This window comes from Cyrtonyx montezumae, unplaced genomic scaffold (genome assembly GCF_038088225.1).
Source record: "Cyrtonyx montezumae isolate F1298 unplaced genomic scaffold, pur_monq_1.0 scaffold_4, whole genome shotgun sequence".
Taxonomy (NCBI): Eukaryota; Metazoa; Chordata; class Aves; order Galliformes; family Odontophoridae; genus Cyrtonyx; species Cyrtonyx montezumae.
In genome coordinates, this window is record NW_027072045.1 from 14,671,461 (window position 1) to 14,690,597 (window position 19,137).

At 41.0% G+C, this 19,137-nt stretch overlaps 1 protein-coding gene across 1 annotated transcript; it reads left to right on the forward strand.

The window, feature by feature from the left end:
• The first annotated feature begins 9,426 nt into the window (after positions 1–9,426).
• Positions 9,427–14,440, forward strand: MSMB (microseminoprotein beta). Its single transcript, XM_065746124.1, has 4 exons — positions 9,427–9,539; positions 12,470–12,569; positions 13,120–13,222; positions 14,053–14,440. Exons 1-4 carry the CDS (start codon positions 9,537–9,539, stop codon positions 14,177–14,179), a joined length of 333 nt encoding a protein of 110 aa, XP_065602196.1. The 5' UTR covers positions 9,427–9,536; the 3' UTR covers positions 14,180–14,440.
• The last annotated feature ends 4,697 nt before the right edge of the window (positions 14,441–19,137 follow it).

Here is a 19,137-nt window from a genome sequence, read left to right on the forward strand (position 1 = left end):
CTGCGGGAGAAGAGCGGTGAAGCGAACGAGCGGAGCCGGCCGAGCTCGGCCCGAACCCCGCGCTCACCCTGACCGCGGGCCGCCCCGCGCCGCGCTCCCGGCAGTCAGCTGTTCGCCGTCACGTGACCGCCGCACGGCGCTGCGCGGCGCGGCCCGCCCCGAGACCTCCGCCCCGCCCGGAGCGGAGCGGCGCTGCGTGCAGGACGGCGGGCGGGCCGGCAGGGGGCGCTGCGGTGCCGCCTCGACCGCCTGCGGAGCGCACTCATCGCGCTGCGTCCCGTACCTCCCTCATTACAAATACACTGAATAATAAGGAATATTACAGCAACATCGCGTTCTCCCTGCTGGGAGCTAAGTTCTTCATGCAAACGCTCAGTGCGGAGCAGCCCTCGGTAGTAACACATGGTGTCGATTATTCCTTGCTGAACTCCGCCTTGCGAGGAAGCGGCGCACTGGGCGATTTCTTGGAACAAGGCGAAGCACCGACATATCCAGGCTGCCACCTATTGATTTCGATGACCGCATCCGAGCACCCGAAAGGGATGTCTGGATTAGGGCCGGAAGAACTCCTAAAAGAAAAGTATCACCGCATTCCTTTCAAGTCCATTTTACAACGAATTTATAAGCATTACCGAGCTGGGTCAATCCTTCAACCTTAGAAGAGTTTAAAGAATTTTTTATGTGTTGATAATAAAGCAGAAAAATAAATAAATAAAAAAAAAAGAAGTCCACTTGGAAAAATGTTTGTCCAGGCTAGTTTCACAACACAGTCTTGAGCAAGCCCTACAGATGGGATTAATTGAAAATTATTCTTTCAGTGTTTTGCCATAGTCCTTTCCTCTGCAGTATTCCAGAGCCCAGCCAATTTGCCTTTTCTTACTTGCCATATCCACTGAAATACAGAACGAAGTCCAGCAAGCTCTTGGTTGATAATGCAGGTTTGTCTACTGGCACATGACAGAATGTGGGGTTTATGTGCTCTACGTGTTGAGATGCTGCAGGTTCTTACCCTCAGGCAGTTTCAGTCTGGGGGCCTTGTGAGAATTAGGGTCCACTGGGAAAAAAAAGACAGCAACGTGGAATGCTCCTTAGGGCCAATTATTTATCTGAGATACACAAACCATTCTCTGAGCAAACAGGACTACAAAGAGCACAGTAAAAATCTGCTTTCTAGAAGGTGCAACCTAAATATTGTTGTAAGGCACCCAAAAAACATTTCAGTCCTAAAATTCCTTCTAGACAAGAATGTAACTGGATGGATTGTAGAGATTAGAGAGAGAACAGAAACCAGAAAAGTCAGTTGTGGTTCTCCTCAGAACTTCAAAAATAAATGTGCAATACAAAGGTATCAAAAATCACATTTATCATCAGGATCTGGCCTGCACACCAAGAAGCAGAACATGTAAGATTACATAGAGCTGAGCTGCCTGATACCCACACTTAGAGGCATGCCTGAACTCTGTGACATAGCTTTCTCTTTACATTTGGCACTAGGATCTGTTTTTGTGCTGCTCAGGTTCCCTAGGGCCTTGCAGAGCAGGGTAGAGGGCTTCTGAAAACAGTCAAGGCGACAAGCTCTTTCTTGCATGGTCACAAAGAGTAGTTACAGCAGACTGAAGATCTGTCAAGAAAGTGTTTAAGATGGAGTCAAACCATTAGAAAATTACTGGAAGGCTTTGTGGATTGCAGTGGTGGGCCAGAATACAAGACAAGAGAAGACTGAAGAAAACAGTCTGGCAGCAATAGCAACAAAAGGTTATTGCTCAGGAGTGAAGGCTTCCTTACATACAGACTTGGCACAAGTAATACGCCTGAAATGACAGCTGACTCTGGGATTTCCCAACTGAACTGGGGATACGAGTATAAGTACGTGTTTGAGGTCTGCCTCCTCAGTATACTGATGAAATCAGCTGATGTTATATTGACCAGTAGGGGCTCATTCTGGTTGGCTTTCTCTTTACTGAAGTCCCTAAGCCTCCCTCATATGGAAACAGTTTCAAGGTCTGAAATGTAGTAAAAAAAAGGGTGGGAAAAGTACAGCAAACAGTTGTACACATCCAGACCAAAGAGCACAGTAGGACTCATCAATAAATCTGTTTAAGTATAGGTTGTCTTAACCCACAAGCATATTCCTTATGTTCACAAAGAAACAGCTGCAAGCATCAATATAGAAGCAATTTCAAAGCAAAGGAGAAAACTGTGCATTTACATTCTTGCACAAGCTGACAGCTGGTCTTCAGTGCCATCCGCAATAATTTCTGCAGGTCCATGAGACTTGCACAGGACTTCCAGTAGCTGAAGAAAGGCTGTGGAATGCTAAATGCAAGATGATGCAAAGATGAAAATCATTTAGAGGCAGTTGTTGTTACCTGTGACCACAGCTTATTGCTTCAGTGCAAGTTCTGCAGAACTCAGGGTAAATATTTTTATTTGGAACAGATCATGACGACTCTCAAAGCAAGTAGTAGGTTACTTTGTCCAAAAAATGCAGAGCAACATGGCCAACTTTAAGGGAGACACTGTGTATGCTATATTTATTCACTTCTAGACCATATGCAACTCTCTTAAAGACAGAGTAATTTCTAAAACACACCAACATATTATGAAGTAAGAAATATTCTGAACTGGTACATGATTATTAGAAGGATCTGATTTTTAAAACATTTGAACGAAACATCTATTAAATTCATGTTAGTGTTTGTTCGTGAGTAGTTTGTGGCTTACTGTGGACAAAGACTTAGTCCTGTAAAATTAAAAATTAAAATTAAATTCAGTATAAATTTAAATTCAATTCTCCCTTCTTGATAATACGTGGTAATGATATACCATAGGACTAGCATGAGTAAAAAACATTTGATCTTTTTTCTGTGGGTAAAATGTTTATCAGAAGTATTGCTTTCTGTTACCGTAAGTATGAAATGTTAACAAAAGCTTGAAAGACACAGTACTCGATTAATCTCGCAAATGTTTACAAAGTGAAAAATAAAGGAGAATAGCACAGCCAACTTTCCTAATAGTTAACACAAAGTAAATATGTTTTCAATAATTTTAGAACAGGATGCAAACAAAAGAAACTGTTGAATTAGAATAAAAAGATACACTCTTTTATCATGCAATAATAATAATAACAAAAAAGAAAACAAACAACATAAAACAATCAAAACCACAGTTCACTCATTGTTCTTCGTTTTCCATGCCACTCCTCATTTTTATGCACAAGTTGCATTGTATGGTTTAGTACGGGCACACAGTGAGATGTGATGGTCCAAACTCTGCAATTACCAGAACCTGGGAGTGGCTATTGAAGTCAGAGCTGGAGGATACCTCAGTGTCTGGTGCACAGTGTAGAAAGGATTATCTATAACTGGAAATAAATACATGGGCAGTCAATGGACCAACACAGGGGTCTGAAGCCCCGAGGGGTACTTCCCCATCTACTTTGGATTCATTACTAGTTAATGCTTGATGGAACGTACCACTCGTATCAGGGAATCCAAAATCAACTGACCTTTCATTCAAAATAATTAGTTATAAACTGTGTATCAGAAATAAGCAGACTATCATTACCCACCATCACCTGTAAAACCTGATTCCAGGCACTGAGCCAAATGGAGTGGATTTTTCTTACTGCAGTAGGTTGCCCTGCAAGCAAGAAAATGAACAAAGAAACAACACAAAACAAAGAAACAGAGCTGATAAACCCATTTCAGGTAACCAAAAGTCCTAAAGAAGGAAAAAGAAATCCAGAGCAGAACTGCTAACCCTCTAAAAGAATGTTGGCTTAGACACACATGACTCTGTTGGCCCACCATGGGAGAACCATGTGGTTTTTGATCCCAAAAGTTTACCTCTGCAGGTAAAATCATGGTCTTAGAGGATGACAATTACTCTGGAGTTCCTTTACTGTGGAATAGGATTGGGTAATGTGTTACGAGGGGGAAAATGTGATTATCCCACAGTATTCTCCTAAGTCCCACAGTATTCTCCTAAGGAAACTGGCAGCCCGTGGTGTGGACAGGTTCACTCTTCTCTGGGTGGAGAACTGGCTGGAGGGCCGTGCCCAGAGGGTAGTGGTTAATGGAGTTAAGTCCAGCTGGCGTCCTGTTACGAGTGGTGTCCCCCAAGGGTCAGTTTTGGGGCCCATCTTGTTTAATATCTTTATTGATGACCTAGACGAGGGAATTGAGTGTACCCTCAGTAAGTTTGCAGATGACACAAAGCTGGGAGGATGTGTCAAACTGCCTGAGGGTAGGGAGGCCCTTCAGAGGGATTTGGATAGGCTGAACAGCTGGGCTGAGCAAAATGGGATGAGGTTCAATAAGACCAAGTGCCGGGTCCTGCACTTTGGCCACAATAACCCCATGCAATGCTATAGGCTTGGGGCAGAATGGCTTGAAGAATGTGGAGAGGAAAAGGACCTGGGGGTGTTGGTTGATGCTCGGCTCAACATGAGCCGGCAGTGTGCCCAGGTGGCTAAGAAGGCCAACAGCATCCTGGCCTGTATTAGAAATAGTGTAGCCAGCAGGAGCAGGGAGGTGATCATCCCCCTGTACTCAGCTCTGGTACGGCCGCACCTCGAGTACTGTGTTCAGTTTTGGGCCCCTCACTACAAGAAGGACATTGAGGCCCTGGAGCGTGTTCAGAGAAGGGCAACAAAACTGGTGAGGGGCCTGGAGCACAAGTCTTATGAGGAGCGGCTGAGGGAGCTGGGATTGTTTAGTCTGGAGAAGAGGAGGCTCAGAGGAGACCTTATTGCACTCTACCACTTCCTGAAGGGGGGTTGTGGTGAGGAGGGGGTAGGCCTCTTCTCCCTGATAAGTAATGACAGGACGAGAGGGAATGGCCACAAGTTGCGCCAGGGAAGATTTAGATTAGACCTCAGGAAGCATTTCTTTTCTGAAAGAGTGGTCAGGCACTGGAATGGCCTGCCTAGGGAGGTGGTTGAGGCACCATCCCTAGCGCTGTTCAAGAAGCGTTTAGATGAGGTGCTAAAGGACTTAATTTAGTAGTTGGGTAGAGATAGTGATAGGAGGATGGTTGGACTAGATGATCTTATAGGTCCTTTCCAACCTTATGAACTTATGAACTTATGAACTTATTATTAGGGTCTGCAGTCCTTTTCAGTCGTCATGAGTTCTGAAACTTGTCACCACTGTCATGCTTAGGGGAGCTACCTGAAGTCACGTGTCAGGACGATATCAGAATCAACAAAAAAGCTTCTGAATCACAGCCCCATGGTTACCCCCTTCACTCTTCAGGAAAACTTTGAAATATGAAGCTGAAAGGAGAAGTGAAATTATAAAATTGCACACTTGATATCTGTTGATTTATCAACTTGATAAAGCAACAAGGAGGCAAGAAAGCTGTGAGTTTATGTTCCAGCAAAGCCTTTTAACAAGCATGTGCCTGAGAACAAGGAGTGGCTCCACTGGAAACAATGAAACGACCTGTGTGTCTAAAGCCAACTGCTTTGCTTGATTCAAATGCTAAGATCTAATCTGAAGAATGCAGAAGTTGTCAGATATTTTTCAGCTTTCTCCAGCTTTGTCTTATTTAAGCTAAAATCTCTATTCCCACTGTATATACAGTTTATTTCTCCGTATCACTTCTGTACAAATATTTATCTTCATGGTTTATGTATCGTAGATGGAATCAGCAGTGAACATTGCAAAATCATTGCCCTCCCATCGATTATCCACCCACCACAAGGACGTCTGTCCTCTGGCTATGCAGGAGCTGAAAGAGATATCATTGATGATGGACAGTAAGAACACAGCTTACATTTTAAAAGTAGGGAAAAGCATATTTAGCTTTATGTGAATTTGGAAATGGCAAAATAATATGCACTGAATTAGATGAGTAGTTGAAAGCAGCCAAAAGGGGAATGAAGCTGCAGGGTACGTCTAGGGCCATACCAAAGGATGCTATTAAGCTAAAGATACTAAAGGATAATTAAAGGACTTCTTAATTTCTGCTGATGATCTGCTGTTGCAGTGTATACATCAGTCCTGAGAAACAGAAACAGTGCAACAAAGCTAGTCCATAGCAGATAATAATATGATGTTTCCCTCCAAGAACTGAACTCTTCCTTATACTTAGTGTTACTTTGGTTTAACATAATGAAATTGAACTCGTTCATTTTAGCCAGTGCAAAAACTTTGTTACAGATAAAATGAATCTCTCCAGCAGTTTAGCTGAAAGAGTTTACTTAAACAACTATTACCAAACTACTCGTTGAATGTGGTGCTAGGTTTAAGTAACCATAAAGTTCAGTAGGCCTAAAATGGAAGAAGAGCGTCCACCGGGTCTTTTATCACTTTAACTAGATTTTTAAATGGTCTGGAAGTGAAACCAGGGGAGCAAGGATTTTCTTTCTCCAGCTCTACAAATTTGCTTGGCAAAAGGCCCATTAACAACAGGTCACCTTGAGCTGCAAAACGCCCATGGGCTGTGAAGCAGGACTGAAGGGACGGGACAATGCTAAATGGCATCACCTTACTTCCTGTTACCAAAATCAGCCCTGTGGGAAATCATGCACACATCAATTCAGCTCCTGTTTACTGAGTGCCTTCCACCTTGCTTCCCACAGCTGCTAGCTGCCTTGTATCCCCTGCTGCTCCACGAGATCTGCTTGCTCAGCCAGATCTCAGGCAAAGGCATCTGGTATTCTGAATGACTGCTACAGGTTCACCACAGTGGATTAAGAGGTGCTTCTCAAAATTGCTGCTTCATACTGGGATGCATACTGGAAGACCCCAGAAAAGCATTCCTAACTTCTAGAAAAACAATACCACTATAGTTGGTCAGGATGAGCTTTTCAGATATGTCTTTAGGTGTCAATGCTTCTGAGAAAATGCTTTCTGAGAAACAGAAAGAGAGCAGAGATATTTAGCAGCATTCAAGTGGGAAAATAGTGAAGCACCAAGTGTAAATACTTAGCAGTTGTCAGACCAAATAAGCTTTAAAAATATTTCCTGATTTGTAGTGGTCTTGGGCAAACCTTCAAGGCAGTTTTGTCTCTCTTCTTCCTATGTGACAGTTAGCGTGGTATTATGAAAGCAATCATTCTTCCAAAAAATGTATTAAAATCAGTTCAGTGGAGATATACCTAGATCTAGTCTTTAGGAAGAGGCTGGGGAAACAATTTTTCTAAAGTGAGATCTGCATATTCTGAGACAGGAGATACAAAGGTACACCCAGAGGAACACCACCAGCCTACCTACGCCACGCAGCATGTCTGGCAGGGCTCCAGTGTGTTGAAGAAACACACTGGCAGAGGAATAAGGTGTTCTGCCTAACAAATGACTTGAAAGCAAAACTAGTCTCACTTTGAGCTCTCTATGAAAAATCACAAAAGGACTGGCATAAAAATCCTTGACAAGCCCAGGGTGACCTGGGGTCAACAAATCCTGAATATGGTAGGTGAAGGGAAGAGAATAATACAAAACTGATGCAAACCATAGGTTGGCGCACTTGGTCTAAAGTTTCTCTATGCTTGTGTGAATTACTTGTACCTAGTGATCAAAGAATCATAGAATCCTTAGAGCTGGAAAGGACCTCTGAAGGCCAGATAGTCCAACTTCCCTGAATCTGTGATCTGTGAGAAAATACAAAATCACCGTTGGTAAATTTTGCAGATAATTTTTAATGAGACAAAAAATGACTAAGTGAGGTTTGTCCTGATGAACAGGAACTGTGCTTGGTTAATCCTCTATGCTTTAGAGATTTTACTCATTTTATAGAAATAGGAATTTTACAGGAGATTCAGTGAGCCTGAAAAGAATTCAGGGATGGAAAGGCAATATTATGTACCTAAAACATACTAGAAAAATATGGTGCTTAAGACAGCAGTTGTGAAACTTGGTATACAGGAAACTTATTATTATTTCTTTTCATAACATCTGTGTGGTCATTTCCACAGCACTGGCAAACTTCCAGGCCTCTTTCTCTACTCAGTTTTGAAATTAGATGCTGTCAAATTGGAAAATGTTTAGAAATGGGTTACAGAAATGAAAGTATCAGTGCTACCCATCTGTAGACTAAAACCACTGTACTCATCTGAAAGAAGTTATAAGCACAGACAAGGGGAAGATTTCAATTATAAAAGACTATCCCTTGGAATGTAGAAAGCAAAGGATTAAAAAGGAAAGTTATTGAATTTTCTCAGTGGCATAAAACGGAATTTCATGAGAAGAAAGATTTAAAACATACTAGGATGACAGCAACAAAAAGAGCCGTGCATAGACTGTAAAATTGAATGCTTATAAACTTCTCATAAATTATGTATTTTTTTACTAAGTGATTATCAAAACTGCAGAGACTTCAGTTTCAGCATTTTCTCTGAGAAGGTCATGAAATTCTGTACTTCTTCGTTGTTGATGTTATTCCTGATGAATTCTCTGGAATAAGCACATCCAAAAGCTCAATTAATTTTTTGTGGTGCTCAGAAATATGTGATATGCGGAAGTGAATGATAATTTTTCTTTTCACCACTCCAAAGTATTTACAACCCTGTGAATTATTTAACTGACTCTTAGAATAAATAAGCCCAACTTTATTTAGCTTATAATGAAGCCAGATATTACTGGTTTTATTTGTCCAAACTTTCTAAATGTAATCATAAATTATATGCTGTATTATGATATCTGGTGTTAAATCTCCTGTAGGAGTGTATAATTTTCCATTTCTTGCTAACATTTATAACAAAGTGTTTTGTTTTGTTTTTTAAAGATAGGCAGGGCCGTAGTCTATTGTTTCCTTCAGAAGAGATGTTGCAGTAGTATGAGAAAGAGAATTTAATTAATGCTGTGATGCACTCATAAAAGTGGTCACATACTTTATCACAGGTACTCAAATCAAAGTCTGCACAGTCCCACAAGAACAGCAGGTTCTTGGTTTGTGAGAAAATACTTCTTTTAGCTGAAGGTAAAGGGGAATGTTGTGGTGTGATCCTGCTTTGATCAACATCTAATTGTTAAGAAGTTTAATAGTTTAACAACTCCTTTTGACTATCTTACAGTGCATGCATTAGTAGCAAAAATGAGTATCCAGTGATCTCTCAAGATATCTCTAATTCCTGTATTTCTCCTCCAATTGTCTTCCAGCCCACTGAGAGAAGAAATTGTCAGCATGAAGTCCTGAAGTCCTGCCACACTTGTAAATGACTTGGAATAGCCTGTATAGTACTGTATACAGCTGACATATCAGTATTTATATTTTATCTGAAAGGGGGTTTGTTTGTTTATTATTTTGGTTTTTAATCATAAAGCTTCCAAGGAAAACATGGTTTGGAGTTCAACTCTTTACCCAGGTCAGTGCTCCACAGAACCAAACATTTTCTCATTGCCAGCTGGCAAAATTTCAGCAATTTCTTCAGCAATTTCAACATAAGTGCATTTGAGTTGAACAAGCTATTTCTCTAGACTTAAATTGCTCAACATAAAGGCATCATAAAATATCTGCTTTCAGATTCCACAGAAAGCACTTGCAGAGATCTTCTGGAGACTTGGAGCTCTCTGGAAGCCACACGTTACACAATGGTGAGTCAAAGGTTTGGATTACTTTTAAAGGAGGGTATAGATTACTATTTACTTTGAAACTGAATCAGAAGGATATTTAAGAGAATCACCTAAATATGCATTTTCCCCTAAAAATTGCCTGAAGATGCTAAGAAATACAGTTAAGAAGATCACTATGATTTTTTTTCTTTGTAATTATTTGAGGAGAAAAAAAAGCACAACATCTGTGTGTATATCTCAGGGTCTTTCTTCACTGTTACCCTTTTCTCCAAATTGTTTGTGAAAATATTCACAAGTTTATTAGCAGTTAGGACCATGCTTTCAAAATCTACAGATGTGAAATTCAAAAATCCCTTTACAAGGACATGTGTATAACAGTGTATTCTGTCTGCTTTTCTCTTTTGATTTGTCAAGACCTGTCCTGTTTCAGCATTTCAGGGCTTCAAATGTGTTTGCAGAATCCGATTCACCAGTTAGATACTGATAAATAGATAGGTGAAGACTTTGGCCCAGTTTTCCTCTTATTTATGCTTACCTAGCTTCATAAATTACTGACATCAATTACTATCACTGCTGACAATCTACAATATGGAGTAAATTTTAGAGAAGAGTTTCTGTTATATATGTAGATTTGGAAATAGAGAAATTATCATCTACTTATTTCTCTGCTTAATTTTCCTTAGAGTTTGATGGTACTCAGTGGAAAAAACTTAGTTGTTCAAGCTAAGCTGCTATCTCATTCCACATCAATCCATCCATCCACTTGCAGAGTCCATTTAATCCAGTTCAGAAGACTGTTATATAAGATGGTCGGTAGCATTCACTTTTTAAGAGAGTAAATAAGTGAAAAAGATTCCTTGAAGTACCATGCTTTTGGAAGGCCAGAAAAACACAAGCCTGATACAAACCTAAAAGTCCTTATCATTAAAGTGACTGAAATAACATCTCCCAATTTAATAAAGAATGTTATTTCTGCCAGTGCTTTCTTATCCTTTTGATAGTCCTTGTGCTCAGCCTGCTTCTTCCTGGTTGTCTGTTATTTAGCTCATATCTGCTTTAGTTATTCCAGCAAAAGACCAACTCAGAAGAGATCAAACACCATGCAATTTCCTTTCTTTCTGTTTAGATTCACTTAGTGTCCAGAACTTTGCTCTTTAGAAAGAGGAGCATGACCAGTTTCATTTGACTTGCATTTCTTTGAACAGCAAGATAAGGACAATTCAATTTACATTTCTTTGAACAGCAAGATAAGGATAATATTGTTTGCTGGAGCAAACAAAGGATAAAACATTCACAGAAAGCAGCACAGGACAGCAAATGAGAAGTTTCAGTCATTGCTATGAAAACATGAGGGACAGCACTCAAACCTCTGTTAGGAGTGGACTGAGCTGCTGCAGGGCCCTGCACCAGTTTGGAGGAAGGCTGCCACCAAACTGAATGTGCTCTGGACAACTAAAACACAGCAAGCAGTATCCTAAGCACACGGAGATCCTCTGTACAAAACCACAACTCCCTGAACTCCCATAGCCCCAGACAGCTGCACAAAATGATTAGCTCCAAAGTTCTACTCCAGATGTACACAAAACCTTCAGAGAAACCAGTTGTTATGCCACATACTCTTATACAGCTTCACAGAATGGGAAATGCTCACAATCTTCCTTTAGCCAGGTACCATTGAATTACAGTGTGACAGTTTCAGTTTTTCATCTTTTTTCATTCTCTCTATGGTGGAGCAGGCTTTATTCAACCCAAAGCACCAGGAACTACAAATTGTGGAACCACCATGGACATTAAGCATTATATCCTTCCCATATCATTCCATAGTTCCCCCACCTTCCTTTCACTACACCACAAGTGTCCCTCAGCCCTGTAAGAAAGCAGCACTTCAAGAATTAAAATAGCAAGTGTCTTCCAACACAGAGGAGATTCCCCTTGTCTCATCACGGTTCAGAACTTTTCATTATTTTTTTACTTTTATGATTTAAGTAGCTCAAGGTAGGAAGCAGAGCTGTCTAAAAGCGAAGACTCTCACTGATATTTTTAACCACACTTCCAAGTAGAAGAGACCTCTGGAGTTCTGAACAGTCACTTGGAAATTCCTTTTCGTATTACAAAACTTCCACGTAGGTCTGCACATGCTATCAAGAAAAGTACATTCCCCACTGCTTCTCAGTCTCAGGCCATTTCTAAACTCTTGCCTAAAGTTATCCACCTTGAGTAATTCATCAAATTAATCCTCTTCTCCAGTCTTTCTACTCCCTTATAAGCACCTCTACAGTGTTATGCAGGTCTTTCTGAAGAAGTCCTGGATGTTCAGCAGGTCCCAGCTGACACCCCCGAAAGGGTCCTGTGGCTGTTTAGTTGTTGGCACCACTAGGCATGGAGGATGCACGGTTCCATACCTAAATCTGTGTGTGGCTTGACAAGATTGTTCAAATGTCACTAAGTAGAATGTACAACACTTATATTCTGCCCTAAGGCACTAATCTGTGTCTCCATTCTCTGTCCAGCCACCTATTAGTGGAATCTAATTAGCTATAAGGTCCTCTCTTACTGCCACATCTGGTCAAATTGCTGTGTCCCAAAGCAAAACCATGGGTCTGCTACTCAGACTGATTTGCAGGAGAAATAGCTACTTCTGACTCAAAGGCAATTAAAAAAGAGCTAAGAAGAATCTGACAAGGCTTTTAAGTATAAACCTCTATGGAAGCTTTTTGTAATTTCTGGAGATTGGACTTTGACAGGGAGTAATGCTTCAGCCAAAATTGTCATGTGATTTTGTCTCTTCCTACGTAAGGAAAATCAATGCTGTCAAATATGTACAGTTCCCTTTTCCAATATTTTAGTGTCCATCTAAGATTCTAATTTCAATGTCAGATTCAGTGACTTAAATTTTCAGAATAATTATAATTGAAGTGGAATTAAATTTATTATCTGTTTCTCTTTTACAGAAAACCTTTCTGGCCTTCCTTCTTGCAATGGGCATCATAGTGACAAAGGGTGATGCTTACTGCTTTAGTCAATTCTTCAGGCCAGGGGAGGCCGAAAAAGGTAATAGAGGGGTAGTCCTCTCACTCAATAGTATTTTGTTGGCTCAGTTCTATGCTGAACTGCTGGGAAGGACTCAGAAAATCAAGGAGCTCAAAATATCAAGGAGGTGGGAGATGTCAAAATGGTCTGGACAGGAGGCTCCAGAACCAAGTTTTCAAAGTTAGGGAAGAAGAACAAAGTTTTCTCCTGGACTAGATGTAGTTGTAGCAGTATTATTACTATTGGTGTTAGGTTGCTAGTAATATTCTTGCACATGGAGCTTCTGCTGGTAGTCATAACATTTCTGAATTCATTGTGGTCCTAGATGGCAGCCCCAGCAGTTTGGTTGCTCACTTTCACCCCAGGTTTGTAACAATGAAATTGTCTCTAAGAAGTAGAGGGGAAATAAGTTCATGCACTCAAAATCATTCAGGTAATAGCTAGGGGAACAAAGTGACTTGTTTTGCCATTATCAGAAACAAATATTTTCAGAAAATATACAGTCATTTTTAAACCTTTCCGTCTCTAATATGGAGGCTTAAAGAACATCTTTTATTCCTGTGTTACACAGGCTGTATGATTGATGGAGTATTGTACCCGTTTGGAGAGATCTCAAGGACAGAAGATTGCCACACATGCAGCTGCAGCAAACAAGAAATGCATTGCTGCTCCCTGTAAGTCTGGCATCACTGCCCATAAAAAGACCACAGGTTTTCATCTGCTAGGAATAAAAGAGTTTCTAGAGGCAAAAGAGAGCCCTTCCTCACCCCTCACAAAGCTGGAGCAAGCCACATACAGCTTCTGACTCGGTGCTTTAACCTTGGATCAATTTCTGCTGACTGGGAGGGTACACAGGCCCTCTCAGACACATCCAGTTGGTGCTTGGCTTTAATGCTGAGCAACTTATGAGTGTGGTGAAGTCTTTCCTTGTCCGGGAAAGTAGGGGGTAGGAAGGATTTCATACCTCAAAGCACTTAAGATGCTCTAAAGGGCTCATGATCATCTGAATCCCTTTTCCAGGGATGTTTTTCTGCCCTGAAAATACAGACTCTAGAGTGGCATGGCTCTGCTCTGGTATCTCTCCCTGTCCAACATCCTTCTTTCCTCATATTCCACTTTCACCAAGAGCTAACATGGGGTGATTACGTTCCTTATCTTTTCTCAGATGACACCCACTGTCAGCAGACAGAAACCACATTCCAAGCATACAGAAGGTTATGAAAAATTACTGGGAAAGAGATAAACGATGAAACTGTGCTTATGCCAACCACAGAGTGCTGTGCTAGAAAATCTCTAGGCTAGTTTTGAGCGTATTGGTACCTCTACACAGCAAAGTACAGCAAGATATTGGTTGAGGTCCTGGAAGCTGTAGCTGTGGGCACTCTAGCTAGGCTAGTTCAAAAGATTTCTCACTCAGCACTAGTTTAAGATACAGTTACCAAACCACTGAATTATTGAATTGCTTATTGCTCCCTAACATTTGCTTTTTCTTTGTCAATGACAGCTTTCATACTCCTGTGAATTATGACAAAGAAACATGTAAAATCATTTTCAACAAGAAAGACTGTGACTATGAGGTGGTGCAGAAGGACTCCTCAAAGCCATGCTCTTTCTACACGCGTATCGGCTAACAGAGCCTGTTCCGATGCCCTGTGTGCTGTGAAATTTGCCCGTTCCATTCCTGGAGAAGCTTTGCCATCACAGAGATGCTCAAAGACATGAAAGAAAGATCTTTATAACAGAGTACTTCAGTGGATCCCTTTTAATCTCCCAATTAGAATAATTCAATATACAAGATGCATAATCAGAGACAAAGTCTTATTTCTGTCATTACTTGCATTAATATCACTGAGCTTTGTTGAATGCAATAAATCCAGATGAAACATCCACAATTGCTTCATAACGATGGTTAATTGTACATAATAACACTGAAGAACAACACCTTCCTTGAGAGAGGAAGTGAGATTTTCCTCACTACTCTAACACGACAAATATCTGTGCCCTGACAGAAGCCACTTGCACACTTTGCAGGCTCTGTTCTTGCCAAGTATCAGAGCAGCCATTTTTGCTCCCTACATGTCAAAATATGAAAGTGATGCACTATTTGGAACATGATCTGCCACAACTAGTACTCCAGACACAGTAGTCTTGGGAGGGGAGGAGGACAGTGGACCAAATTCTCTTCAGCAAGCTCTCACCTCCATGTAAGATTCTCTCTGAGACAACCTTCCAGTACCTTCTTGAGAGTGACTGGCACAGCTGGAACCCACCTGTCAGACATTCAGAATGTCAGGAGTTTGTAAAGAGTCTGATCTCAGTATAATTTTAGCTGTCTCAAGGTATGTTCTTGGGGTGCCTTCTCATCCCAAGATCATTGTCTTCTCCGGGTCTGTGACATAGCCACTGAAACAACAGGCATCCCCTCCTATCAAACTCAGACACCAGCAGAATGCAACATCAACTCGGCTGAGATTTAAGGAGTTGAGTTCCTGGCAATTTGAATGGACAAAGTGACACATAGCCAGCGATTGGCTGGGCTTTCACAAGAGAAATGGAAAGAAAAACATGCTGCAGGGTGAGCTGATCCTCTCTGTATCTCATTTTCCATGAAGACAACCTACTCACCTTGGGTGGGCAGTGCTGGGCACACCCAGTGTTCTGCCCCGCCTCCACTAGCCATCTGCTAATATTGTAACTCCAGTTCTCTTGCTCCTTTTTCTTTTCCTCTCAACGTGAGATCTTGCGATCGCCTTACCTTCCAGAGTCAGCAAATGCTCTTCTGTCTCTGCTTGACTTGAACAGCTATGCTATGCCCTGACATCAACTTTTGCTCTCCTGCTCTGCAAAGGCTACCCAAAGCCCAGCCTCCTGCTGCACACAGAGCTACCTGAGGCCTCCCAAATACCTGTGTTTCTGCTTTTGCTTCCCCTCCCCAAAAACACCATGTGGAGATGAATTTTTTCCTGTTGCTGAAGATAGTTTGCAGAAGTGTTTTGAAACCTGTCCTGAATGACTTATTCCATTTTCTGCCAGCTCATCATACAATTACAAAGAACACAGCCTAAATTAGTATCTTAATGAACCCCCCATGAACTTAAAAAACAGACAGCTTCTGTTTCTTAGCAGAATTCATCTTTTGAATGTGTAGATTCCCACTTACCAGTGGCTCATGGAACTGCTTCTTGAGAAAAATGACTTTTTGTGGCTTTTTTTTTAATGCTCACTTCAAATAGAAATCTTAACATTGCTAACAGAAGGGACTTTGATGCTTTTTACAGATTATTTTTTTTAGTTCAAATCCTCGAGGACTGCACGAATCAGCACTGACAACCAGCTGGTTGTAGTTGGGAATTGTGCCATGCCATAGAATATTTCAGCGTTTCACATTTTGCCTTACCATAGTATTTCTTCAGAAATACATGGAAATTATGTTGTATCTCATATGGTCTCATTTAATGTTCTTAATATCAGGAATTCCTCAGCACAAATATCAGGTAAGTGATTTTCAGATTAAACTAACAGACGTAAGAGCAACAACTCACTTGGGGTCACTCTGGTCTAGCTGCTACCTACTGGTAGCAACAAGAAAATGTCTAGAACAAGAAATGGAAGGAAGTAGGATTATATATGTGACAGTGGAAAACAGACGTAAAAAAAAGAGTGAGTACTCCCAGACAAGATATCCCATGGCAATAATATCTAAGCAATGTTTTATCACTGTGGAATCAGTGACTAAAAGATTTAGAAAATGAAAACAAGCTCAGACTCTCAGAATAGAGCCAATATAGTGTAGGTGAAACATAAACAGAACTAACTTAGTCTTCCCCCAGAAAGCCCAGGGGTCACTGAATTCAGAAGCTGACAGCATAAAACTGAAGATAAGCAGGAAGATTTCCTCTCACTTTGTGCACACATTGTAGACTGTGTTAAAGATGCAAGGCTGCCCAAATTTGGATGTCATCTGGAGGACCGAAGGAGTGCTTCCATGGCTGGGGCAGCCAGGGCAGATTCGCTGTTGACACATACACATCCTGCAGAGCCAGAGGGATCTACCCATGGCAAGCAGAGCAGCAGCACTCTCACACATCACCCTTCCTACCACTGAATTAAACTGTTTAAGTTACACCTCCAGCAAAATCTTCACTTTTCCACAAACTTGCAGTCTTCGTTTGCTTTATTAGCTGCAGGCTTTGGATAACTTAAGATAAGTCTGTGCTTGGAATCACTGCGCTTTCTCATTTCTGAAATAAACTCTTCTCTGATTTTCTGGTTCACTGAAGATTTCAGAGATCTTTTTGCTATCACATGACTTCAGCTGAAAAATGGATTAGGAAATATTGCATTTCCCGTAAAGTAGATTTTTCTTTTTGGCTATCTCTTTCACTCCTCGCCATTCTGTTTTTCCACCCTTTCTTAGGGCTATAGTACCTGTGGCTATCTTCCCAGTGCTGCTGCATTGCAGACAAGCATCCTCCTTCAAACACAGCTTGGTCTTCACATTTGGTCCTTTAGATCTTCTTGTTTTCACTTTCCTTACCTAACACTGACCCTTCCTTTCAGTATCATGACACAATGGGACCATCAGAGGAATTTCCATGCATTTTAAGAAACATAACATAACGAAAGGGATTTTTGCTTTCCCAAAGAACTAAACAGGAAAAAATGAAGTGTTTATCTCCCCCTGAAACTGCATTGAATTCAAACTGAAATATGGCTCAGGGACGGGGACTCTGTTACACATGGAAGGATAGAGATGTCTGGATTAGGGAAGAATGTTATTGACTCCAGCTGGGCCTGAACTGAGTCCTCGTCTCAAACTACTTCTCTTCCAGATATCTCCTGGACAAAGCACCCACACCATCATGCTTTGTCTTCAGACTTAAAATTCTTGGATAATTCCTAGAGCAGAACAGAACTGAGGACACAGGTTTTGAGGTTTTGTGGGTTTATGAGCCTCTGAGTTAACAACGATGTTCCCACAGAGATAAAACTTTTTTTCTACCACATTCACAATGTTTGTGTGTGAAAAGCACGCCATATCCTTTACAGAAGTTTACTTATGCTTCTCCTTAAACATTGTCCCATTTTATGTGCAAATGTGGCAGACATCATTCAACAATTGTAAAACCAATATATATTACACCTAGCATTGTCAGTTTAAGGTCACTAAGAATATATTTGCAAGATAGTGTTTACTTACGATCTGTGCGCTGATATGCCTCACATTTCCTCTTGCTTTCTCTCCTACCTTAGCGTTGTTCATAGAATAATCCTTTTCACAGGTATTAGCTAGTTTTTTGTTTGTTTCCTTTAAGAACATTACTCTGGAATCACACTGTTGACTGTCTAGCATTGAAAAGTACAGTAAAAAAAATAAGCAAATGTTTTTGCATTACCTCTGTTATCTGTGTTCAGTGATACGTAACCAGAAACTTTCAGGTGAAGAATGACTAAGTGAAATGGTGAGGTAAAACCTTAACAAAGTCTCCAAGATTTTTTGCTTCCTTAGGAGGAAACAGGATATACTGGAGACATCCACTGGTCACGAAAAGAGCTTCTTAACTGTCCTAAGCATTGCAGCTGATCTCTACTGCATTCCCAAGAAAGCTGCTGGCAAGAAGCTCTCTTGGTACCAGGTATACCTAGAAAACAGGGAAGGCCCTGCAATGGAGGCAGCTGAGAAGTCAGTGCTCACCTAAGAGGTTGAGAGAGAACTTATGTGCACTGGCTGGGTTTTTGTCTTAGAACAACAAGCACTTTCTCTGTCACACAGCACAAAACGAGCAAGTTGTACTGAGTTTTGACAGTAACAGATTCCACAAGTTGCACTCTAGTGCACCTGCATCACAGATTGTAATGCATCTGGTGGTGAGTTCACATGCAGAACCTGTTACATGTTTTGCCTAACTTCCATTAGGCAAAATATTGCATGCAAGGCCCACACCATGTAAGAAGAAGAAAAAACATATGGCTCAGTTGCACTAACAGAATCAAGACAATGTAATTTGATGGTCCTTTTCTTTCAAACTGTCATGGAATACTTTTGGTCCACTACTTTGAAGACACACAAGAGCCAACGCCTTGAACAAGACTCAGTGGTACTTCCCACAGTGTCCTCAGCCAAGGTGAAATAGTTACTTACAATATAAAGGTTACAAAATGCAGGCAAGCAAAAATATTACTTGTCCCCAGCTGTTCCACAGACGTAAGTCAATTATGTCAGGAAGAATAAGAACAGGACAACAGAAGGGAAAGTACTAGTCCTCTCCATTTTCACTGTGTCCAACACAAAGCAAGCCCTTGGCTGAAGACCAGGGTATGTAAGTTTGGTAACCTACTGAGTCTTAAATTTCCATTAACAGAAAAATGCGTGTGCTCCACAATACCTCCTCTGAAAAGCTGATAGTATCCTAAACAACAATGCCACTTGAACTGGTTTCATATATGTACCTAAGATGTCCAAAAAGGAGATTTATTCATTACTGATGTCATTGAAAAAATTTCCAGTGCCTGCGCTAATGGACTGGCATTTTATTGGGTTATAAGTGTTGAGAGTCAAGGGTGTGAACTGCATGGCTGTGGTGTTAGT